This window comes from Anguilla rostrata, chromosome 3, assembly GCF_018555375.3.
Source record: "Anguilla rostrata isolate EN2019 chromosome 3, ASM1855537v3, whole genome shotgun sequence".
Lineage (NCBI taxonomy): Eukaryota > Metazoa > Chordata > Actinopteri > Anguilliformes > Anguillidae > Anguilla > Anguilla rostrata.
Genome location: NC_057935.1, coordinates 67933074 through 67959314, shown reverse-complemented (window position 1 = coordinate 67959314; position 26241 = coordinate 67933074). Strand labels below are relative to the sequence as shown.

General features: G+C 52.2%; 1 protein-coding gene across 1 annotated transcript in view; it reads right to left on the bottom strand.

The window, feature by feature from the left end:
- Positions 1-1369: 1369 nt before the first annotated feature.
- Positions 1370-26241, bottom strand: part of raph1a (Ras association (RalGDS/AF-6) and pleckstrin homology domains 1a) — an 88357-nt gene continuing 63485 nt past the window's right edge. Inside the window, 15 exon segments of the mRNA XM_064329472.1 lie at positions 1370-4582; positions 4585-4892; positions 4926-4993; positions 5032-5100; positions 5103-5470; positions 5473-5827; positions 8730-8872; positions 8986-9106; positions 9286-9384; positions 11170-11280; positions 13248-13391; positions 13681-13756; positions 15474-15585; positions 18735-18894; positions 22244-22321. Of these exon segments, the coding sequence (XP_064185542.1) occupies positions 3555-4582; positions 4585-4892; positions 4926-4993; positions 5032-5100; positions 5103-5470; positions 5473-5827; positions 8730-8872; positions 8986-9106; positions 9286-9384; positions 11170-11280; positions 13248-13391; positions 13681-13756; positions 15474-15585; positions 18735-18894; positions 22244-22321 (3240 nt within the window). The 3' untranslated portion in view covers positions 1370-3554.

The window sequence follows — 26241 nt, the reverse complement described above, 5'->3', positions numbered from 1 at the left end:
TGCCCCTCCCCGTGTTCATCAGGTGCTACGAAGAGTTCAGTGTTTACCAGTTTTAACTTTGCATTTGGCATCTCGAGCCGTTTCTGTTGGCCCAGATGCTGCCATTATCATTAATAAAACTAATGTATCCTAATGTGTTAGGGCTTTCCTGTGTACTTTGTGCATAGGTGCCTGAATCAGTTATAAAAAAATAAAAATAAAAAAAATAAAAACACATATTGGACCATTTTACAATACTACATTCAGAAGTGCCAGTTTAGCATTTAGCTGCATCGCGCTGCAGATAAACTAGTGATGATTCAGTCCTCGTCTCCTTCCGTTTTATCCTTAAGGTCTGATACTGCACACAGATTAATGAAGATATGCAAATTGAAGAATGCTTCTGTTCTTCTTCTGAATTAAACTTCTGTTCGCTGCTGTTGCCTCCAATTGCGTTCAGGAAAGAAAAGGTCTTCATCGAATTTGATGGTGAAAGACAGTTTAGCTCTTTACTTCTTGGTTACAGATCTGTGTGGTCTTATGAGCTTCTCCAGTCTAACTATCACTGAAAAATGGCACAGCTTTAGTACAAACAAATCTCAAATCAATGGAATCTAGCCAGGAGGGAAGGTTTCATGCATGTGATAATTCACTCCTTCCCTGGTTCCTGTCCCTGGCTAGATCAATGACTCTTCCTACATTATAATTTCTATTCACCCAGGGTTGCTTTCCAATGGCTCTCAGCACCTAAGTCATGTGGGAGAGTTTGCGTTTGAAAGGGGTACTCAACACCTAGACAGAACAGGATGGGTGTGCGGACGTAAACAGATTATAACTCTGAAACTTGAAATGAGATACATTACTAAAATACACCTGAATCTAACAGCACACACCATAACTAAGAGCCCAAGTGTTCCTGATGCCCATTATTTACCGCTTTTCAGTGCTGTAAAAGTTTCAGTACAGTACCCGAAATCTCAAGCCGGCTGCACGAGAACACGGTGGCTCCTTTCCCATTCGCCGATTCCCTCTGAAAGGCGGAGCCTCTCTCTTTGATTGGTGGAGAGCGCAGGTCACATGGTCTGCCTCCATTCGGCAGCACTGATCAGCATCCACGCGACCAGCGCAAGCAGAGCATACCGCAGGGCGTGGCTGAGGAAGTGGTCGCTACCTGCTCAAAACTTCTGAAAGGTTGGCTGGAGGCGAGCAGGTTCATCGCAATCCAGGGAAGCGAAACCAAACAGAGCATAATTAAAGAAACATGGAACGATGGTGTCATGTGTGCCAAGTGAAATTTAAATAACGGGCAATCAAAAATTCACCAAAAAAAAAAAAAAAACCATCAGCGCTCGACGAAGCATGACTTAGACATTTATATCGCGACCATCAGTTTAAATGCAAGAGACATTTTATTTTTATTTTCCAATGTATTTATATATTTCAGAGATGTTCCTGACTTTAAAGAGCTCCTTTGGCCTTTGTGATCAGATACAATATTTCAATAATTTAATGCTTACATAATTCACTTGCAGATAATTGAAAACCTTAAAACAGAATAACAATGTACGGGAATAAACAACTATCGACACTATGGCAACAGGTCAGGAGGCAAGGAAATATGTATACACATTTATATGATTCGCAAGTTACATTTCTCGGCTTTTGACCGACTTCTCGTTGTTGCCCATTCTTTTTTCGTAGTCCGAAAGTAATCCCCTCTGGATGGACACAGAGGCAGCGACCGGATAGGAAGGTCAGAGTACGGACACGCGCAGGTGCACACGCAAACGATACCGTTAACCGGGCCTGCTGCATGCCTTATCCGGCCATTAGCTCTGTGCTGATGCTGCCACAGCAGACCAGTCCTAGCACCCTTGAATGTAGAGAGAAGTCGTGATTGACTGTGAGACTGAAGAACTCCAGGTCCCATGATCCTCTCTGACTCCCAGCAGACATCAAGCCCAAGAAATGTGGGTTGCTCGCTGTGGCAGCCATTTCCTTGGTGTTTAGTAGATACAACCCACCTCAAACCGACTCCTCTCGTAGGCGATCAATCGGCTTCACCTTTCCTTTCCCTCCCCAGTACTTAAAGAGGTTGGGACCAAAGGATTCCATTAAAGACAGGAGCAGCGGTAAGTACAGAAAGATAGCATAGCAAAGGTGACCAGCATAAACAGACAGAGCAGGTCAAGCCCACATTACACACAACCCAGCAGTTTGCAAAGGTGGACTGTTAAGGGCGTTTCATTCGTTTTTGTTTTTTTTTTTCCGTTTTTTTTTAAGCTCCAAACCTTTAAAAAAGTTTTTTTTAAAAACCAAAAAAAAAAAAAAAAAAAAACCCAGAAGTCTCAAAACACAAAAGGTCATCTGAATCACGTTGTCTCTCGCATTCCAGTCGTGAAGCAATCGCATTCTTTTTAAGGTTCTCAGGGGGGTTTGGTACAATACGCAAAGTCTCCTCTTCGCGTCGAGTAAACGTCTAACACATCTGTACAGTCCTTCATAAAACGAGGAAGTCAGACAGCTGTGCGGTTGTCCGAAGGTCGCCGCCCACCACGCCCGCCGCTCCGCGGGTGTCTTTTGGGGGAGCCGCCAGAATCGGTCCCAATGGGATAGCCGCTGCGCGCAGGTCCAGGATCCTGCGTCGCTGAGCGCCTCTCAGCGCTCCCCTTCCCAAACCAGGCTCTCCTTCCCAACCCAGGCTCCCCTTCCCAAACCGCTGTCCCCATTCCCAAACCAGTCTTCCCATCCCAAACCAGGCTCTCCTTCCCAAACCGCTGTTCCCATTCTCAAACCAGTCTTCCCATCCCAAACCAGGCTCTCCTTCCCAAACCAGGCTCCCCTTCCCAAACCGCTGTTCCCATTCTCAAACCAGTCTTCCCATCCCAAACCAGGCTCTCCTTCCCAAACCAGGCTCCCCTTCCCAAACCACTGTCCCGTTCCCAAAACCTGGCTCCCCTTCCCAAAACCACTCCCTCACATGCCGTTCCTCTCACACCTCTGTTTCTGCACGCAGGCTCGCCGTCGAGACACAGCTCGACTCTCCAAGGCTTTTAAAAACTTAACTCTAAAATAAGAAAATCTTTTGCATGTATTAAATAATTTTATATATATAAAAAAAAACAAAGATAGAACTATTCACCACCGAAGTCCAATTATATCTTTCAATTCGATGATGACACATCACTTCCCCCCCCCGCCCCCCCCACCCCCAACCCCTCCCCTCCCCAAGCAGGGTCTCATGTTACATCATGTCCATAGAGTTGTCCATGCAGTACCAATATATTGCAACAAAAGTCATTCTTAGCGTCACGTTTTTGTATAATCACCTACAAGTAATACCATAAGCGGCGCAAACACACGGAGAAGCAGGTGGTGAGTTTTGTTTACGGAGTAAAGTAGTGATGATGCCGGAATCAGAGGAGCAGGATCCTGGCGAACTCCTGCTCGCGGACTGCAGCTGAGAAACCGGAAAGTTCATGAAGAAGAGAAGGAATCCCATGGGCCTGCATACTCAGCCATCGCACAAAAAGGTCCCCTTTCTCACCCCACCCCACCCCACCCCTGGTCCTCAACTACCACTCCCCAGTCAGTTTGGTGCTTTGGTCCCGTTTGGGGGGTGCCGGGGGGGGCCCCCGCCGCAGCGTTGCATAGCCTGAGATGTTCCCGGACATGTACCCCCCCTGATTCTGCGTCTCCAGCAGCAGCTCCGGCGGGGGGGGCGGCAGCGCCATGTCGTCCATGGTGGCCACGGGCTCCAGCTTGGCCGAGATGCGGGAGGAAGTGAGCGAGCCGTGCCTGGTGATGGACTTCCTCTTCAGGGTCCGGTTCAGGTCCTCCAGGAAGTTGGGCTGGACGGCCAGGTTGCCCTTGGGGGAGGTGGGGGGGGCCAGCTGCGGGCCGCCGAAGGGGGGCGGGGAGAGGGGCGGGGGCGGCGGCTCGGGGGTGGCGGTGTTGCGGCGGTGCAGCGTGGGAAGGGGCGTGGTCTTCTTCAGCGAGCCCTTGCTCCAGGTGGAGGGGGCGGAGGAATGGGCCGGGGGCTGGGGGTTGACCACGGCGACTTTGGGGGCGCCGCCGTGGGGGTCGGGGGGCAGCGGGGGAGGGGGGAGGAGCTCCGAGTCGGGCGGGGGAGGGGGGAAGTAGTCGCACTCGGACGGGGGCGAGGGGAAATCGGCGCTGGACTGCCGGTGTTGGCCCACTTTGGCCTGCAGGGCCAGCGGGAGGTTGGACAGGTTGAGCTTCCCGGGCTTGGGCGGGGCCGGGGGGCCCATGGAATCCTTGGAGGGGGACCCCGAGGAAGAGGCGGGGGAGGACCCCGAGCCCGAGCTGGGCGCGGGGGGCTGGCCGAACTTGCTGACCAGGCTCCCCACCGACTTGGACTCCTGGTAGTCCGCCGAGGAGTTGGACTTGATGCTGGAGTTCCGCTGGGGCGTCGGGGGGGGCCTCTTCCCCCCAGCGGACGAGGATGAGGGCGACTTCTTCAAGGGCGACGTCTTGGTCGGCGGGAGAGGGGGCGGCGGGGGGGTCGGGGCGGGGGGCAAGGGAGGGGGAGGGGGAGGGAAGTTGAGGGTGCTCTCCGGCGGAGGCGGGGGGAATTCGGGGACTGCTGCTGCACCTGCCCCACGGGCTGCCACTTGGGCTTGGTTTTCACCACGGGGGGGGACAGGGGGGCGTTAGGGGTCGTGGGAGACGACCCGGGGAACTGACTGGCCATCTGCTTGACCAGAGAGGGCGTGGGGGAGATGGGGTGCGTCAGGGGCAGGCCTTTAGACGGGAAGCTGTGCTGCTTGGGCAGGGTGGGCGGGGGCTGGTTTTGGGTGCTTCCTGCAGACAAGCTCTGCTGCTTCCTCAACGGGGCGGGATGAGAAGGGGGGAGGGGAGGGGGGGGAGGAGGAGGAGGAGGGGGGGGCTAGCTCCGGAGGCGGGGCAGGTGGGAGAGGGGACACGGGGACGTTGGGAGGCCCGGCCCACAGGGTTTGGGGGCAGTTTGGGGAGGGAAGCCCCCGTAGAACAGCTTAACGGGGCGGGCGGAGGGGGATGGGGGGCAGGCACTTGTTGGGGCGGGGGTGGGGGTGGAGCAGGGACCGGGGGGCGGAGGGGGCGGGGAGGTGGAGGCGGAGACTCGGCCTGGCCGTAGGGGGGGAGAAGTCGTGGGGCAGGTTGGGGAACTTCTGGGCCAGCACCTGCTGGAGGCCGTTACTGCTGAAGGGGGAGGATATTTGTTGAGGGCGGGGGGAGCGTATTTGGTCAGGGCGGGGGGCGGGGGAGGCGGCATGCCGTTGCTCTGCTGGTGGACGGTGGGCGGGGGCGGTGGCGGCGACGGCAGCGGCTGCTGGTGCTGGTGCTGGTGCTGGTGCTGGTGCGGGTGCGGGTGCGGGTGCGGGTGCTGGTGCAGCTGGTGCTGGGGGGCGGGGGGGCGTGAACCCGGGCAGGGCGGGGCTGATGGGGCTTACGGGCCCCAGCTTCAGCACGGCCATGGCCGACCCGGGGCGGGGACGGAGGCAGGGGGCGGGGGCGGGGGAGGGGGCGGGACGTTAGCTCCCGACGGCGCGCCCACGTGGGGTTTCACGGACTGCGGCGGGGGGGCAGGGGGCCCAGGGGGCGGGGCCACGGCGGGCGGCTTGTAGTGATTGGCTCCCTGGGAGGCGTTCTGCAGCCGGGCGAGGGTGCTGTATTTGGTGAACACGGTGGGCGCGGCCTGGTGGGGCGGGTTGGGAAGCGGGGGCGGGGGAGGAGGGGGCGGGGGAGGCGGAGGGGGCGGGGAGGGGGAGGGCTGGGGGGATGCGTGCGTCAGACTGCTTCGGGGGGTCTGGGGGGGGTGGCTTCCTCTGACGGACTCCACTTTGACCTGAACGGGAAGAGAAAGAACGGTTTAGCCACACGGTCCGGACCCGGGCAGAAAATGCTCGGGATGCACAAAATGCACACGCCCCTGAACAGGACAACGCCCCTGAACACGACAACGCAAACACGAGCGCTGCTTCCACAGCGCGGTTTAGTTGCCACTCTGCAGAGCATTAGGGTACATTGCATTATTTAAATGCATTATTGAAATATTTAAATTTTTCACAAATACAGGAGACTCGCACACGAATGCATAGAAAATGCAGGAGAGAGAGAGAGGGGATTTTCTGTCAATAGGATACATATTAAGGAAACCATTAAGGAAGAGAAAACGCTCGCTGAAAATAATAATAGGTGTTGCGTGTCTGTTCCTCCCGGTCTCTTTCTCTCACACACACACACACACAAAATGGCCACTGATTTCCTGCCGAAGGTCCCACAGGATGACTAAAAACACTGTAAAGCAAGGGGGAACGACTGCAGTCCATTCAGAGTCCTCATTTAAAGGCTGTTTCAGACTGTAGGTCTTAAACTCCATAAAAGCTCCAGCTTCGGCTCCAGACACAAGCTGCCACAAAACAGCCCATCCGTCATCATCGTGATAATCACTGCGTCCTACCACCGCATACTGTTTCTCCAAAGAAGAATTTTATCTGACCAACTGTCCCAAAAGAAACACAAGTTGTATATACACACACAAGTCAACCAATTTTTTCAAAAATCCGGTCAATATGCCGAATTTTACTCCAGCTTGCTAAAACAGCTAGGCGAAAAAAGTAGAGTGCGATGATTTGACCGGATCTATCGTCCAGGCTAGGGGTGTCAGGCTGAATCCCCCAGGGGGCCGCAGTGACTGAGGGGTTTTTTGTGAGTTCCCTTCAGTCGGGCCTAGAGAACACGGTGCGTGGATCGCTTAGCCCAGGGGTCTCAAACTCCAGGCCAGCAGGGCTGCAGTCACCGCTGGGTTTGGTGATTTCCTTTCGACCGGCAGCCGATTCAGGCCGTGGAAACTGGGTGTGCAGACCCTTCAGCCAATCGGTGACTTAAACTAAGCACTTAAGTGCAGGAGCACATCAAACACCAGCAGACACAGCGGCACTCCAGGATTTGAGTTTGAGAGCCCTGGTTTAGCCAATCGATGACTTCAATGAACCACCGGTGCTGAGAACAGCCCAAAACCAGCAGAAACTGCGGCCATCCAGGACTGGACTTTGACACCTGTGGTGCAAGCTCTGTGCACATTCAGAGTGACTTACAGCAGCACATTTACTCTACAGCACGGCGCTAACGAAGATAGCATAACATGCTCACAAGCTCTCATCACACCGCGTCAGTGCTCAGACTCATTCAGAGTACAAGTGCTCTCTCATGCACCCGCACACACACACTCGCACACGCACTCACACACTCGCACCTGCACACACGCACTCACACACTCACACCTGCACACACGCACTCGCACACATGCACTCACTCACTCGCACACTCACACCCGCACACACGCACTCACACACTCACACACACTCACTCGCACACTCACATTTGCACTCGCACACTCACTCACACACTCGCACACACGCACTCGCACACTCACATTCGCACTCGCACACTCACTCACACACACTCACTCGCACACACGCACTCGCACACTCACACTCGCACACTCACTCACACACTCACACACGCGCACACACATTCATCTTCATCAATCGATGGTCAATAGACATGACTGGCAGCTATTCTTTGCTCTACTGGCCTGGATGCGATGGGTGGTCTGGCCTCAGCTTACTGAGTACTGACACACACAGAGAAGGGCTCAGATAGCCTCCATCTGAGCTCTGCTCTCCAGTGCAGCATTCTGTCATCAAAAGTGCATCTAAAAGATACAAGACCTCTTTCTGTCTGGGCTATGCTCCTCTGTCTCACACACACACACAGACAAACACACACATACGCGCACAGACATACACACACACACACACAGACATACACACACGGTGCAAAATGCCTTCACACCATTCCTACCCCTGCACAGTACACACACCGTAGGGGGAATGCAAGGACCAAACTGAACACCACGCCACACTGTACCGGGTTAATCCAACACAGTGCCCAAGCAGACTCAACAAACAAAAACCAAATAAAATACACCGGTGATGTGCGCATAGACTTGGTTAAGCGAACAAAATTAAATAAATCAATCCCTCATATCGCACAGGAACCCAATATTTCCCATCGGGGGTCACAGCCAGGGGCGACACAGTAAACGTGCCACATGTGATTGGTTAGTTAGTCTTATTCGGGTTTGTGCAGATTACAGGACTCCAGTGCTACAGTGAACAGGCTGGCAAATCCCTAACCTCAATGCCCACCAGTGCACAAGGGCATGGCTTTGCGACCCTTGACCTTCGACCCCTGGGTAGACAAGGGGAGAGAGATGGGCAGAGTCAGAAGACACAGAGAGACAGTTAATTACCCAAACCCCTGACCTGCAGCACACAGACTGCTACAAAGACAACCTCGACAACAGACACTCTCTCAATCTCAGCCAATCCCAAGAGCTATAATCTCCACACACACTTGAGATGAGCCTCAACAGGTTAAGAGTCTGACACACCCTCTTTATGTTAGCATTCAGCTTACTTTCTGAGCTCTTAGTAAACAACTTTCAAACCCAGCATCCATAGCTTGTGAAAGCTGGTGTGCAGTCATCCACAACACAACCCAACACAAGCCCAGTGAACGACGGGCACACAGATCACCCCTTGTGGAACACCACTGACTGGAACAAAGAGGAAGTGACATCACAAGTGCTGAGGAAAGGACGTGACATCATAAGTGGGGGATGGGGGGAAAGGGGAAGTGTGGGTGAGAGGGTGGAGAGAGGGAGGCGGGGCGGGGCTCACCTTGGTGTTCTCCTCCATCTGCGTGCCTCTCTTCCAGGCCTCGGAGAAGATGGAGCTGACCACACTCTGCGACCGGGCGTGGCCCGAGGAGGTGGTGTCCGACACCCCGCTGTCTGATTGGGTGGAGTGGTTGGAGTGGGACTCTGTAAACACAGGCGCAGCGTGACGAGCCTGTACAGGCTGGCGCCTCCCTCTTTCTCCAAACTCGGGGGTTCCCGGGGAGGGAAACGGGTTCCTCCCAGAATCCTTCACTCACCTGGCAGGCTGGAGGAGCTGGAGCCTGATTTGATGCTGGAGCTGGAGAGGGAGGACCAATCGTAGGCGGCCTCCGTGCGCTTCATGGCCTCCTGGTAGTTCACATACAGCTGTTTCCCATACTGCGCACAGACACAGGGGACAGGGCTCGTTAAGCACAGAGCACTACAGGACACCTCCACTGACACCCCAACAACAGACTAGGACTTTATTACTATGCCTCCCTCTCGCATCCCCCAAACACACGCACATGCACAATTATGCACGCACGCACGCGTACAATCAGTGCTATGTTGGTTACCTTGGCGATGCGGATTCCGTTGACCCATTGGTGGAGAGTCCTGACATCCTCGCAGCACAAGTACTTTATGTACTGGGACTTCTTCTGGATCTGAGGATGCTGGGAACACAAAGCCATGCCATATGAAGGGAAAAAAAAAAACTTCTCACAAAGAGTTCTTCCCCATCTCACATTTACACATTGCCCTTTGCCCAGTGTGTCAGTAAAAATCAACTGCGGGGACCGCAAGACATTACAATTCCACAAGGTGGCAGCACATGACCAGAATCATTCCTCACCTCTACCGTATAAAACAAAACCCTGACCATGGCCCTGTCAATCTACACAGGATTAGTCTTCGGTGGCAAATGTGTTAACATCACAGAAACAGTCTGTGCACACTCTCAGACACCATGCTTATTCCAGACTGGTAAAACTGAGAATGAAAAGATCACGTACATACAAATCACAGGTAGCATTTCTGAAATGTTTCCAACAAATATCATTGTATTTTTCTCTGTTCTATTCCATCGGTTGACGTTTGACTGTGAGAGACTTGGCCGCAGTCTCTCTCTCTCTCTCTCTCGTTCTCTCACTCTCATTTTTGGCGGAATTTCATGGCGGTGTAAAAGAGGCCCCGCCTCCATCCTCCCGACGTACAGAGGAAGCCCCGCCCACTGACTCCATTCTCACGGAATGATCGCCACGCCTTTGTGTCATATTTTAAAGCTCTCCATTTCAAACACTATTCTTTTCTTGGGTTAAACAACAATGCAACGGCATCCTTTCACAACAGTCAACAACTGCAGTTTTCCAAGCCAATGCTAGCAAACCGCTTCTTGACATGGCTGCAGGGACACTGCTTCATGAATTTTTTCTGGCTAATTTTTATTTTTATTTACTTTTTAGCTTTCACTCCAATTTCAACAGTCAGTCAGCAGGTACACACAGACTACCCCTACCCCCCCCCCCCTATCCTGTATCAGTATCCTGTTGCAAAGTCCCCTGGGACCGTGTCCATTTCCAAATCAAATCCATTTAAATGCGATGACACCTCTGTCATTACATGAGTGCTTTCGTTTATAGCCAGAGAACATGCATTACTTTAGGATTTTTAAATGGGACCAAAATAGAAGCTTATCCAAAAAAATTTAACATTTAATCGCTTGGCTTAGTTTTTTTCCCAGTCAATTTTAATTATTTCACCATGCAACTAAAGCATTAAAAACAAAGTTATGCAATGTCAGTTGCATAATGCATTTAAAAATATATTCCCATTTCAGTAGAAATTAGATTTACAGGACTTTCAATTATGTAATATTTCACTCGAGGGGCATACCTACTCTGTACACATCTGTATACATTAATTTAGTTATTTAGTTTAGTTTACACCATTATACGGAATTAAATGTTTTACTATTTAAAAACACCAGGGTTTAGATATGAAAAATATTCATAATTTTGAGTCGCATTGAAACTAGCCCTCCTTCTTTGAAATGTAATTCACACAAATTACAAAACATTTATTGCAGCCTGGCATTTGTAACTACTTAAAAATACGACAGAAAATCGCATTCCAGCCATAAACACAGCGGTCATGTGCTAACGGCTCAGTTCGCCATGGTTACGCACATCGACACCCGCACACCACTGTTGCCTGCCGTCTCGCTTTGCAGTTCATCCCAGTTCAGTATTACAGAGGACATTGCTCAAAACTGAGGAACCCACAGAGGCAATATCCGTTGTTAGCTTTAATTATCTTTATCGTGAACTCTGTGTATACGACCGCGCTGTGGGGGAACTATGAAAAGAGCCGTTAGCTCGTTAGCCGTCAGGTCATTAGCCTAGCGGCTCCAGTAAACGACAGCTTTTTTGGCGGAGAGGAGAGGGGGCCCCTGTGCTTACCTTCAGGGCCAGGCAGTAGTCCGTGGGGGCCTTGTACTTGCTGCGGTAGTCCTGGCCGTAGTACACATTAACGTGGTCCAGCTGCAGGAAGCACACCAGGTCCCTGGAGGCCTGCAGAGGAAGGGAGAGAGACAGACAAGACACAGCAGGTCAGAAACGTGTGTGAGTGTGTATGTGTGTGAGTGCCTGTGTGTACGTGTGTGTGCGTGTGGGTGTGTGTGTGTGTGTGTGAGAGAGTGTATGCTTGCTTGTGTGTGTGCATGCTTTTCTGTGTGTGTGTGTGTGTCCATTTTTGGGGCGGAGGGGCGGCCAGAACGAGCACTAAGGTATTTATGTGTAGGGGGTGCGTGAGAGACAATAAGCATTTTCCCCACGTGACTTATTTATTTTTCCTTTTTTATTCACTCCAGGTAGACTGCCATATCAGCAGAATACAAGACAAGATTTCTGTTTACTGCTTTGTCCACAAGGTGGCAGTGTAAGCGACAAAAGTAACAGAAGCTGATGGAGGAGAGAAGACTTGGAGGAAGACAGAACGGAAGAGCGGAAACAGTCATTAATTGTTATCCACCCTTTGAAGGGCAGGTTTAAAAAAAATGTTTTTTGCAGAACTCTAAGTCAGTGTCCTAGAACTGCTGCATTCAGTCACCAGCAGTGATTGTGACATCAGCATTATAACGTTCAGTTCTAATTCAGAACATTATAATCACATACTTGTGACCTCACACCTTAAAGGGATATCACTGTGTGTTATGAATCTGTTTTACAGCGTTCAGGCCACAGAGAAACAGAACTACTGAAACTGGATCGGCAATAACACTCAGTTCTCAATAATGGCCTTGTAACCATACACTTCGTAACATGTAATACCACACCAGCTGTCTTTAATTGCCTATGAGCATGTCTGCTCATACAGAGGGCAGTGGCAGGAAGAAGACAATGGTGTCTGGGATCAGAAATAGAAGCACAGACAGAATGTTACCCATAACCCCCTGCAGTACTCAAGGGGGAGCAGCTGGTAATCTTGGTGGACACCCCTGAGATGGGACACCCCTGGGAGAGTTTTCAGTTCCACTCCAATGGGGGGAGGGGCAGGGAAAGGAGCACGTTGCTGAGAGTTAATGACCCAGGATGCACTGGGAGCAGCAAGCTGACTCGTAAGGTTTCTGTCATTATGTACATAAACAGGAAATGCCAGAGCTGGGACTCATGCCTCTGTACTCCCAGAGAGCCCTGTCCCCCCCATGGACCTCCTATGCAAGGCAAATATACACACACAGGCATGTGCGCGTGTGCGCACACACACACACACACACAGAGGCAAGCACACTGACACACGCATGCACGCGCACACACACACACACACACGCCAGCACACTGACACACACGCACACACAATCTCAAACTAGCTCTACCAATGAAACTATACAACCACAAGAAGCCAGATGATATCAAATACAGCAAGCAAATATAGCAGCATTTCCTAATAACCAAAGCATTCTCGTTGCCAATGTTTTTTTAATAAGAGCAGACTGTTGTGCATTGCTATTCACAAAACACAGCAGAAGAAGAAAGGGGCATGCCCATCTCTAAGCACTGTGGGATGGGTGGGTGGGTGGCTGGGGGTGGTGTTAATCCTGGACTGGCCTGGGCGAATAACAGGAACTTTAGCGCCATGGCGACCCGTGAAGCTGCTGGTTGGTGGAGATCACGGGGAAGGGGGGGGCGCTGGGATTACAGTGCCGATCAGCGCCTTGTGCAGATGGATTATGGGTGCGAAGATCAGGAGACCCTAATCTCACCCCACATGTTCCACACGATGCCCACAGACACGTAGTACGTCTTTCCAGGAAAATCCGGCGTTGAATGTGCCATTGTTTCAGAGTGTTGGGAAAGTGGTCATACCCTGCGCTTGAGTGATTTCATTTGACAGTACAATCAAAAGCGTACATTCTGTATGAAAACTATGGTGCAAAAAAACATAGGGTCTTTTGTCGTTAACTGTGATCTCAACGTTAAAGGGTTTAAATGCGTGTTGTGTGTGTGGTCATGTGTGTGTAAGAGAGAGAGAGACCCACCTTGGCCTTGCCCTTGGGAACAAAGTATATCCCAGAGGCCCGCAGGAGGAAGTAGCGCTTCTTCCACGACTTCTTTCCATCCTCCTTCAGCCAGAGGACTCCCTCGATCTCCGGCACAGTCACAGAGCTTCCACAGAAACACTCCTGCAGGGGAGAGCACCCTCATTACCGCCAGCGTTAATGTCCTCATTATTACCGCTACTGCATCACCAACACAGTCATCACTGTAGCAAACAATCTACCACTAACACCATCACCAACACCATCACTGTCACTGTCATCACTGTAAAAAGCAGTCTACCACTAACACCATCACCAACGCCCACACGGTCACCACTAGAGCAAGGGCTCGGCATTTAAAGATGGTACGATGTCTGAAGGCCAACGCGTTTCCGACCTGCCTGTCTACACCAGCCCGTCCGCCTGATCTTACCTCCAGCAGAGCTTCCTTGTTCCTGTCGGCCATTTCGGACGTCTCCTTCCTTCCCAGAAGGTAGTTCTGCGGGCGTGCAGGTGAAAGAGAGAGAAGAAGAGAAGGGTTATGGGGATTAAACAACACTCTGAACCTCCTAGCTTTCATTCCTGTTCACAGCTGAGTAGACCAGGTGGCTGTAGCCACAGTCACGACTTCTCTTTCCAAGGTGTCAGGAAAGTTAGGTTTGTTGCCATATGATTGGTTCTAGCAAGCATTAGCTGGCATCATCTCATAGGTCAATGGCTTGAATTTCCAGCACCAGTTGGAGACCCACTAACACAAGGTCAGGCTTCATCAAAAGGAGGAGATATTTGCTTTGTTTTTTTTGTTGTTTTTTGTTTGTTTGTTTTTTAGTAAACACATCCATAGAAGTTGGACACACTTCTCACACCTGGCCAGGTTCATTACATGGCAAAGCTGCAGCCCTGAAACGCACTATCGCAGGCGTTTGGGAAGGAGCAGCTCATCAGGCCTCCGTAGCCCCTGAAGCCTTCAGGCCAAAACAGACGGCTTTCCCGCGAAAGCGAGCGAACGGTGAACGGGACTCGACGCGGGCCCGCGTCACAGACGGCGGTAACGGACCAGACGAAAGAACAAACCGTTAAAAAGACGGTGGCGGCGGACGCCGGGGTGAACTCATCTCACGCTAATCAGCGGCGGATCGAAACGGCCGTTGTTCCCGTTGTGCGGCGTTTCACGAGAGCAGAGCGCCGCTGACGGTGTGTGTGTGTGTGTGTGTGTGTGTGCGTCTCGTGCGGCTCCGTGCGAGGGAAAGGCATCGACCGTGCAGCCTCGCCTGGACGCGGTTAAACTCGCGCGGAGAAGCGGAAACGCCGAGCCGGAGACGGTAAAAAAAACCGACGCTTCTCGCGGCTCGGCCCCGCGCGGCCGATGAATTATTCACAGGCCCGCTCTTCCCACGCAGCGCCGTGACCCACTTCTCTCTCTCTCTCTCTCTCGCTCGGCCCGCAGAACCCGCTCGGCGCGAGCAGGCGCCGGCGGCCGTCCGTACGGCTGTGCGTCCGTCTGTCTGTCTGTCTGTCTGTGGAGCCCTGGGAGAGCGTGCCCAAGCCGATTTCTGCCCATGTGTGAGGTGTGTGTGTGTGTGAGGTGTGTGTGTGAGTGTGAGGAGTGTGTGAGTGGGTTTTGTTGCTGGTTTTGTTTGTGGTCTCAAATTTGTGTGTGTACAGTATGTGGGGAGGGGCAGGGTTTTTTTTGGTGTGTGTGTATGTGCGTGTGTGTGTGTGTGTGTATGTGTGTGTGGGAGCAGGGGTTTTTTTTGGGGTGTGTGTGTGTGTGTGTGTGTGAGTCTGTGCAAGTCTGCATGCGTCTGCGTCCATGACTTATGCGTGCGAGTGAGCCATTTTCTCTGGACAATTTACTTCAACAGTGAAGCACAGCTCAGTCAGACACACACACAAAAGCAGGAATTTTCAGCTTTGGTTGTGAAAGAATTATTTCAACATTTGCAACTGCATCTGGAAGAGAGTTCCGCAATCAGGGACTGTAGCAACCGAAGGAGCTCAGTCCAGCCAATTTGAAATATGTGGGGCACCACCACTAATCCCTGCGGTACCACACGGTATGTAAGGCAAGCTCAGGGTTCTGTCATGTCATGTCCTTGAGCAGTCCTAACCCTAACTGTCTGGCGAATGAGAGGCACAATGAGCGCTGGCGTACCAGCACCTTAGCGTCGTCTGTCCGGCCGTCACGACGGAGCGTGCGCAGACCGTCGCGTGGGGTTCCTGGGGTTGAACAGGGCGTACTTCTCGATACGCTCGATGAACATCAGCTTGTTCTGGCTGTCACGGGTCCAGTTCAGCAGATTCTCCACCAGGTTCTCATGATCCTCGAAGATCCGCTCTGAGAGGGGGAGAGGGGGAGAGAAAGAGAGAGAGAGAGAGAGAGAGATTGATCAGGATGCTTTGGCAATATGTATCTCAAAATGTCATGCCAATAAAGCATTCAGAATTAGAATTTGAGAAACCAGGAGAGGGAGAGAGAGAGAAGAACCAGGAGTATGTCCATCAGATCTCATCAGACCAGGAGCGATTTTACCCCTCTCCTCTTTCACCATGGTGCTACTCGATGCACTTCAGCACAGGCGACTGATCCAGCAGAACTCCTGTGAACTGCCATGTCGGTTCATTAGTAGCACCAGAACCAGCAAGACCGTTTTAACCCAAGACTTTAAAAACAAGCTCCTGCTCAAACCCAACTCGCTCACTCGATCAGAAGAACTGTTATTTCTTCACATCGAAAGACAAAACGCCAGACAGCCCACCCCCCAGGGTGCTGACTTCAGCACTGACCTGGACTGCCCCGCAAACCGTTTAACAACTGACTGCACCGAGCGCTGGCGACGGTTACCAGGGAAACGGCGAGCTCCACAGACAGGAGCGAGGCCCTGGGCTCGCTGAGCAGGCCCGCAGGTCCGGAGAAGGAGGTGAACTTTTACGGGATTTACGATAAGCAGTCCTGGCATTTGACCGTCTCCGTTCTCGCTCGGAGCGCTGCGCGAGCGAGCCGCTAGCAAGGGGCCGCCATTTTGTCGTTCGGACAGCCGGGGATGCTGCTCTTTAGGGGACGTATAAAATAAAAAATCCGAAAATCATCCGAAATGACCATGTCACATGCTTTACAAAAACGAGCTGAGAAATGTTCAGCTCAACAGTGCAGGATCTCTGGCACTGAGTATAACCGTCCAATCAGAGCAAAGGTTGCATTATCCATCCCACAATGCATTTCTCCACTTCCTCCATTGTACTTGTTTATTTAGTGCGCGCTGTAAAACCCACTCCACGCCGGAGCAGATCTGCCCCTCTCAGACAGATTAGGAGGATTTGACCGAGGAATTCCGAGTCTCAAGCAGGAAAATCCGACAAGCCCCAAAACAATACCGCTTTTCACTGGTCCAGTCCATTCCACTGTTCCGAGGCAGTGAATGGAAGAATACTCTAAAATGGTTAGAATGGTTATCGCTTTAAAGGCAAATCGACTAAAGGCAACTGAATTCAAAATGAAATTATCCGAATCCGCAAATCTGCAGGATTACAGGGATTAGCCATTAGGTGATGAATTTTTATAACTGTGGATTTTCATCAAAAACACTTCATAGCTCTTATGTTAATGGTAGGGATTACGGCATAGTCCACCCCGCCATATCTCCCCCCTCCACCCTCAGGGAAGCGGACTTCTGACATGGCCGTATTCTCTCTCTAAACAAACACACACACAGCCAGCCAATCCAAACGCAGAGTCAGGCACCACCAGGTCCAAAGGACCCCAGGACATTGTGTCTGTTCAGCATGGTCAGGACCCATGGCCTTCGATCACAGGGTCTCCAACAAGACTGTGCTGGTTAAAGTGCAACCTGAGCACTAAACCTAACACCGGCACCCGAGATGCAGGAGCCTTGCCACAGCTCCACAGGAGGGCCCAGTACTGCCACACGCTGGCTGTGGAATGCTCACGGAGTGATGTCACAGCTCTGCAGGAGGGCCCAGTACAGTCACACGCTGGCTGTGGAATGCTCACGGAGTGATGTCACAGCTCTGCAGGAGGGCCCGGTACAGGTCACACGCTGGCTCTGGACAGCTCACAAAGGAATGTCATAGCTCCGCGGCATGACCCACAGCCATTACACGGTGAGTCAGGACCTCCCTCTGAGAACCAGTGGGAGTAACGCTGTCGCGTAACAGCCCTCTCTCCTGAGCTTAATCTCTTTCTGAGATTTTCACTAGAAATTCACTTTCTGCTCACGCACAGTCTAGTTTTCACTCGGTCCCAATTCCGTCATCCCCACTTTGTCTTCACTATGGAAAGAATATGAGCATATTTTCAAATGGAAAAAAAGGATGGAAGCTGGCTAGATTCGCTCTGGTATAAAAATAGCCTCTCTGCGTTTATATAAACCCCCCCCCCTTCCCAGCCTGACTCAGAGAGCGGAGCAGACCCAGGAGATCTCAGCTTCCCACAGCCCTGCAGATGTAGGTTAGCTCACACGCGTGAGCCCCCCGGAGCCTCGTACCGAGCCAGCCGAGGGGGACCCCAAACTGAGGGGGAGCCAAGGCCAGGGGGAGCCAGCCGAGGGGGACCCCACTGAGGAGGACCCCAAACAGAGGGGGAGCCAAGCCAGGGGGGACCCCAACCGAGGGGGAGCCAGTCAAGGGGGGACCACAACCAAGGGGGACCCCCCCCCCAAACTGAGGGGAATGCCAACCGAAGGGGACCCCACCAAGGAGGACCCCCCCCCAAGCGCCACACGGCCAAGCTGTGGCAGAGAGGGGGGGGAGAAAAAGAAAAAGAAAAAGGGAGGAAGATGAGGGAAGACTGAGGAAGCAGGTGCTGTTCGCACATGGCTGCGGTTCCTGGTGCTGCCCCGTTAATACCGCGCGGTCGGAATGCGCCGGTACGTCGCGCCCCCCACCCCCCTCCACCCCCCTCCACTCTAAGCACAGCAAACACAAGACCAAAGAATTAATCCTTCTGGCGTTTCACGAAATTCACAGGATGGATTTGCTCTCCATCTTAATGGCAGTCTGCACGCAACACAAGATGGAGAGAAGCATGTGATTTTTTTATCATAACATCATAAATGAGCCCACTGAATGTTAAGTGTGAATGTCCTCTTCAGTGACGAAAGAGCTGTAGTTAGTTTCTGAACGTCAGCATAAGATCATTTCAGTTCAAGGACTCCAGTTTTTTTGTTTGTTTTTTAAATCATGTAACCTCACCCTTTCTTCTGGCGTTAGACACTGTGCAGTGTGTACAATAAATAAACCATTTGTCGAGGAAACTGTGTGTATTGGCTCTGTTCTGCTCTGCCCTAGAAGGCTGTGACGGGGCGGGGGGAGGGGGGGGGTATATTGCCACCATGCCAAAGTCAACACAGACCCAGGCTCGCAGACGGCCTGTGCCCTCAAAACTGCCCGCCGCCTAGACACAAGCTTGGCATCGCAACCCGGGAGAGGAGGGGCTAAACGGGTCACGTGACCCAACCGGTCACTCACCCATCTGCAGCTCGTTAATGGTCTCCACCAGCGACCAGTCGGGGCTGTAGCCGCAGTGGGACTTGTCCAGGAGGCTGTCCAGCACCTGCCGGACCGACTGCCGCTCGTCCACCATCATGGTCTTGGAGCTCTCGTCCGACATGTGCACCCGGATCACCAGCTGGAGTGGGAGGGGAAGAAAGACTGAGAACGCACATCGGTGATTTGACATGTCCTCGCCTGCCAAACAGAGAGAGGGAGGGAGAGAGGGAGAGAGAGAGAGAGAGAGAGAGAGAGAGAGAGGAGGGAGGGAGGGAGGGAGAGAGAGAGAGAGAGGGAGGGAGGAGAGAGAGAGAGAGGGAGAGAGAAGATAGGGAGAGAGAAAGATAGAGAGAGACAGAGAGAGAGAGAGAGAGACTATGCCCCGACAGATGTCTGTACAGGAAGCTACAGAGAGGAAAAATAGCTAGTGTGTGCCCAGAACCTTCTCCGAGAACCATGAAAAAACTATCCTCTCACAGAAAAAAAAAACAAACTATATCCCTGAGGACAAAAAAAAAAAGAATCAAGAAGAACTGCTAGGATAAAATCATGTTTTGAAGCAGGAAAATGGTCACTAGTTACCATTAAATATAAACCACATAAAAATGGTTTATATGGAGAAACAAATGTGAAGAAAAGAAGACAGGAAACCAGGGGGCTACTGCAGTACAGATGGACCGGCCAAGTTTTTGTGACTGTAGCATTATTCGTTTCTCCCGTTTCAGAACATGAGTGAGCGCAGTAAAACACTGACAGCTGGACAGAGTCAGTGGACGGCGAAAATTAAACAGAGCATTTCAGTATTAAACATTTCAGAAATATGACGATAAAGCGATTAGCTAAAAATAGCTTTCTGAAAATCCCCTCCGTGGGCCTGACTAACTGACATGTACAGAGCTTGCCCAAACACCCATCAATAGGGGGGTTCAGTTTTTCATTTTTGGCACAGTTATTTCCACCAGCTGGTGTTTGGCTTATTGACGACGCTCGAGGCTGCTCTATGCACGCTGGCCATAGTTGATGGCCGCACAAATAGATCTGGCATCTCCAATCCGCTAGAGGGAAAGATGAATTGGAATAACCTACATATCTGCCCCCCCACCCCCACCCCGACCCCATGCAGAGTATTAAAACAACAAATCAATGCATGGATGAAAAAAAAAGCCCATAAACTCATCCTGGAAGCAATCAGAAGAGACTCCGCCCACCCACTGACCTACTTCGGCGCGCAAACAATATTCGGCCTTCCAGGGACGAGGCGACCACCTCTCCGTCCCGACCACGAGGAATTTAAAATCCCACGTTCCGACGGCAGGGAACCGTGGGTAACGGAAACTGGCGAGCACGGAGCTGAGAGCTCCGGGATACTGCCCTGTGTGGCTGAGACGGCGAAATGATGTCACGGCGAAGTCCTGCCCCAGCGTGTCCCGTTTTGGAGGGAAGCGATATTTAGTCATGGTCTCGCCGAAAGATCCTATTAATGCTGTTTAACGCAGACCCGCAAAAAATGAGTGGGATTAGAGCCTATGGGTTCTACAGGGCATGAAGGAATGAATGAATGAATGAATGCAGTCATCATAATGCAGGGATACTGGCGGAACAAGGGAAAGAGAGAGAAAGAGAAAGAGAGAGAACGGGAGAGGGAGGGGGAGGGAGAGGGAGAGACAGACAGGGTGAGGGAGAGGGAGAGAGAGAGAGAAAGAGAGAGGGAGACAGAGAAAGAGACAGAGAGAGGGAGAAAGAGAGAGAGGGAGAGAGAGAGGGAGCATAAAATAGACTGATAAAAAGGGGAAAACAGAGTGAAAATGGGACAGTCAGGGCAGATCAGACAGAGAAGCTGTGCGATTACGGTGATAATCAGACTTTGCTCCTGCCCTCTCCCCAGCGGTGCCTATTCTCTCTAATGTGGCAGAGCTCTGCGATAGGCCGATTACCCCCCCCCCGCCCGTGCCAGGGGTCGTTACAGTAATTCCCCGGTCAGCCGACACGTGCCCGAGTCCAACCCACATTCCGGAGGGAACGACCGGAGCACGTGCCCGAGTCCGGCCCACATTCCGGTCTAATGACCGGACAATAACGACCGCTTTTCCTGACCGCGCGCGCTCTGAATCAGATTAGGATCAACCCCGCTAAGTTTCACTCCGGAAACGAGCGCCTGCAGAAGAGAAAAAATAAATAAACAAATAAATAAATAACTAAGTAAAGGCATGAATAATAAAGCTGTGTTGAGCTCTTGGATGGGGGGGGGGGGCAGAGTTGGGCTCAAATGGACTGTAACACTGACCTGACCCAGAAAAGAGCAGGGGGCTTTCACACCACCTGACCCATGACTCTGACCCACAGCTACGCGTCGTATTCAGGGCAGATCACACTCAAATCGCGGACGGCGAACGAAACCGTTTCGTTAATAACGTTCGCGTATTTTGAGTTCGCCTTAGAGCCCGGTGAATGCCCCCCTGCCGTCTGAAGCGCGCCCCTCTTAATCGAAGCGACGGTGGTTCTCGTTTCGCGGAAACCGGCCCGTGCGAGCGAAGCGGCGGTATCCAATGGCAGCTGAGCGTTTCTGCGGTTTTCATCGCCCTTGAAATGACAGAGAGGGAGATGCAGATGCATTCTGGGAAACGTCCCCGGCTGAACGACGGTTTCGCAGTGCGCCAACGAAAGGAAACAAAAGCCGCTGTCTGGCGCGATGAGCGACTGACGGAGTCGCCTCGACCGAGGGGACGAACCGCGCAAAAATATGAAAACACGAAAAAAAGAAAAACAGTTGGGGGGAAAAAAAAAAAGATGAACAAACACTATGAGAAGGGACTGCTTACGTATTGCGGCGAAACGTTTTCAGCTCTGCTCACAGTCCCAAGCGACAGAAACGGGGATTTCGCCGGCTTCCCACATGCAAGGCTGCAGTGACCTCATTTCGACGCACTCAAACCGCATTACTCTCAGAGAACTACACGCAGGGAAAAGAGCGCTGTGCTCTGAGTCACTATGTGCTCCCAGCGCTGACTGAGCCACAGAGAGCCCCGCTGGAGAGGGGAGACCTGGCGCCTGTGTGTGTGAGTGTGTGTGTGAGAGTGTGTGTGTGAGTGAGTGTGTGTGTGTGTGCGTGTGCGTGTGTGAGAGTGTGAGAGTGTATGTGTGTGCGCATGTGAGTGTGTATGTGATATAGGAAAAGAGAGAAATAGTGTATGTGTCTGTGTGTGTATGAGTGTGTGTGTGATACAGGAAAACAGAATGTGTGTGTGTGTGTGTGTGTGTGTGTGCGTATGTGTGTGCGTGACCGAGAGACAGGAAGAGTCTGTCTGTCTCTCGGTCTGTCTGTGCGTGTGTGACTGCATCCTACGCAACAGACAGAAATGCGGTGTGTGTAACAGAGTCCGTGCGTGTGAGATGTAAACAGAGGCTGTGTGTTTTTGTGTGTTTCTGTGCGTTGGTCAGGGAGCGGACCCCAGGGGCTGCGCTGCCCCCCCCCGGCACGGTGCTCTCACCTTTTTCACCTGAGCCTCTTTGATCTTCTCCAGGGCCACTCTGATCTTCTCCGCTTTCAGCTTGGCAGCCTGCTCCTCCTGCGGACACACGGGGAAACGGTTTACCCCACCCCCGCACACCAAACGCACCGGCGACCCGCACACCGCGACACAGACCCCAACGCACGAAAAACCACAGCTCTCTCTTCACCGCATCCCCCCCGGGATCGCTAGCCCCCCTATCGAGGCTAGGTCCCAAAGCCCAGAACACAGGTGGAGTTCCACACACACACGCGCGCGTGCGGCTCGGGGCTTACCTGGCTCTTCCAACACAACGCCATCATCCCGCTTTCCCTTCGTCCCCCTCAGTCAGCAGTGTTTCTGTGCGTCGACTCGGTCGAAAGACAAAAAAAATCAACCCACCCCCTTTCCCCTTCCCCTCCCCCCCACGCGCTAGACGTCAGAGTGCGGACGGGTGTTTCTATCTACGCCGAATCGTCTGGGTGACATTTTTTAGAACCTTCCGTTTGAGACGCGCGCGTAAGAAGTTTACCCAAAGCGTATCCCCCCCCCACACCCCCCGCGTACATTCGAACTTGGACTCTTCCAGCGTTTCTGAATTTTCCACGGCGGATTAGCCCCACGGGGGGGAGGAGGCGCTGGAGTCGGGGATGTTGCTGGGAAGAGCGCGGAGAGGAGGGGGGGGGGCGCAAAGACACCGTCAAACAGGAACGCCTTCCGTCAAAAACACCAAAAAAGGAAAAAAAAAGCCAACCGAAAACTGAGGGTAACACCAAAGTCCAGCGTCCGGCTCTCTCTCTCTCTCTCTCTCTCTCTCTCTCTCCTCCGCTGCGGTGCGGCTCAACTGCCACCAGCCCAGCTGATCATAAAAATGCCGGTAAACTCGGTGAAATCATACCGGGATACGACCCGGCACAGCCACCCCAGCACAAACGGCAGAGAAGTACGGCTCAGTCCTCCAAAGGGGAAAGTGAGAAAGCAAAAAACGGACGAGCTCCCGGAGTTATGCGTGGTGAGGCTCAAACGACGCCTCCCCTCTCGCCCGCCTCCTCCTCATTGGCCCTGACAGGTGAACAGCGGCCTGAGAACGACAGGCGACGCGAACACGCTCACGCACACGCAGACGCTCACGAACACGCACACGCGCTCCAGGTCAGGCGCGTGTGAAGACCAACGGCCAGAGAGCAGAGCATCACTTCAGCGCAGTCAGAGAGAGAGAGAGAGCAGAGCTAGAGAGAGAGAGAGAGAGAGAGAGAGAGAGAGAGAGGGTAAGAGAGAACCAGAAAGAGCAGGAGAGAGAGAGGGAAAAAAAAACTGTGTCAAGCTCCCACTCCACTCTGCTAACACACTACCAGGGGGAGAATGGTGACCCACCCCTCCCCTCCTCCCACTCTCTCTCTCTCTCTCTCCCTCCCTCCCTCCCTCTCCTTTAACAGCTGCAGGGCCTGGGGAGCCTGTCGAGTCAGAGAGAGTAATCCCCTCACAAACAGGCCTGCGGGAGCTGGCTCCAAGGAGAAAAGGGGGTGTAAAGGGGGTACACTGCTGTCCCCTACCCCCGCCCAATCAGGGCAAGGGGAACTGACGCCCCCCCTTCTCAGTCAGACTGAAAGAAGGGTGCCGGATTTCAGTAGCAAAACTGGGGCTGGATGAGGAAAATCTGGGGCGGGGGTGTTTACAAAATAAGGTCAAAGCCTCTTATCAGACCCCCCCCCCCCCCCCTCCTTCAGCAACTGCCTCCCCCCCCCCCCCCCCTTAGCAACAGCGAAATGAAATTCACAAACAAACACACGCTGACCAGCTGTTCAGGGGTGTAAGAGGTAATGTGGCTAAAGGGGGGGGGGGGGATTACACTCATAATAACACAGTTTACCGCGCTGCCAAAGAGCTGAGGTGGCAGGCTCACAGAAAGCCCTGACAGACAGGCTTCTGCATTTGATATAGAAACCCCAGGGATCTGGGAAACGGGCCTTTCTGCCTCCTTAAAGCACTGAACTTCATTTGCCTGCCCTATCGTGACAGAAAAACGGCAGCATTGCTACGCATGCTAGAAAAAAAAAACAAGCTTGCTTGGGAAGATGCTAATTTCTGGCATCCCGATATTGGGAATCGCGTAAGACTGAGGAAAAGTGGGACAAGGCCTCAGTCTGTGACACGCACGGTGCTCAGAAAAGTATAGCACACTGACACACTAACGCTCTCCTATACACTCTGACCAGTGTAACACTGACACACTGAAGCTCTCCTATACGCTCACCAGAGTAACACTGACACACTGAAGCTCTCCTATACACTCTGACCAGTGTAACACTGACACACTGAAGCTCTCCTATACGCTCACCAGTGTAACACTGACACACTGAAGCTCTCCTATACGCTCACCAGTGTAACACTGACACACTGAAGCTCTCCTATACGCTCACCAGTGTAACACTGACACACTGAAGCTCTCCCATATGCTACACTCCGCATGTCTACACAGGTACATCACCTGGAAAGAGAGAGGGCACATCTCTGCGAGGCTACGGACGAGAGGCTAGGTCATCCGCCAGAACATTAAATATGGATTTGGCCCGGTTTGTCGTTTTTAATTTAGAGATGAGCCGCAGGAAAATCCTACTCCCGGGGCAAACACTCTCTCCGACACCAACGGGCGTCTGATTGGGTTGATAATTATTCGAAAATGCCACGAGATAAACAGAGGAGCTCATTAAGCAAACCGCTACAGGGTTTCCTATTACAGTGAGCAGGGGCACACGCAGGGATTGCTCGTAAGACGGGGCACAGGAAGACTAAACATTCAGAATACCGCATTCATCTTTCATAAACTGAATGGACGGAGTGTAGCACAGTGGGTAAGGAACTAGACTTGTAACCGAAAGGTCGCAGGTTCGATTCCCGGGTAAGGACACTGCCGTTGTGCCCTTGAGCAAGGTACTTAACCTGCATTGCTTCAGTATATATCCAGCTGTATAAATGGATACAATGTAAAAAAAAGTTGTGTAAGTCGCTCTGGATAAGAGCGTCTGCTAAATGCCTGTAATGTAATAAACAAAACACTGCTCCTAGATCTGATGTGCTTGCCTGCCTCACGGACCAATTAGGATTCCGTCTGCCCAGAGAGAATTCACAGTGATGTATAATATATGGGGACTTTCACCTGGAAGTGGTTGTTGGATCTCCATAAACAACCATTTTGCAATCATTTTTGCCAAAAAAAATAAATAAACTGCAAAATGTGGATAAGAAAGATATTGCAAAATAAATCTGTATGTCAATTTTAAAATTTATAATTTTTAAGTGATGGAATACAGAAATAGAAAAAAAAGAAATAGAACTGAAATCAGCAGACTACACAGTTATCTTGGAGAGTTTGGGATAACCATGCCGGGTGCTGTATCTCAAGGCATGATGGGAAAAGATCTGCCATTAACTGGGCATGTGAGGAGGAGGAGGAGGAGGATGGGAGCACTGGAGGCATTTAAGGACACTTCTTTCAGTTCAGAGAGTTTACAGTACGATGCAGAGGGAGACTCAAAAAGGAAGTGACCTCATTGGACAACAGCCCAAAAGTGCACAAGCCAAATGACTCCAAAGGCTACGCCCCCTCCCGACCCCAACCACAGCACTGCTCCCCAGCTCCACAGCGGACTCCGGTGTAAACTGGGCCGATGGCTGATCCAGGGTGGCTCAGTCACAGGGTCTGTATTGCGGTGTCCAGTTTTCCCACCGTCCCATGCAGTCACTGTCCCACGAAGAAGGTCAAAGGTCTTTGGTGTATCGGTTTACCCGCCCCACCCCCAGAGGGCTCCCCCCCCCCCCCCCGGGCACGTCGTCTCTCCTCAAGGCCCCCGGACCTCTCCCCGCGGACGTAACCTGACCCGCCCCCCGTGGGGTCCCACCTGCCCACACAGAAACACTGCTGCTGGCCCCTGTGTACCACCTGTCTCCTGTCCGTCCCGTCAGACCTGCTGCACCCCCTCCTCCCCCCCCCAGTCTCT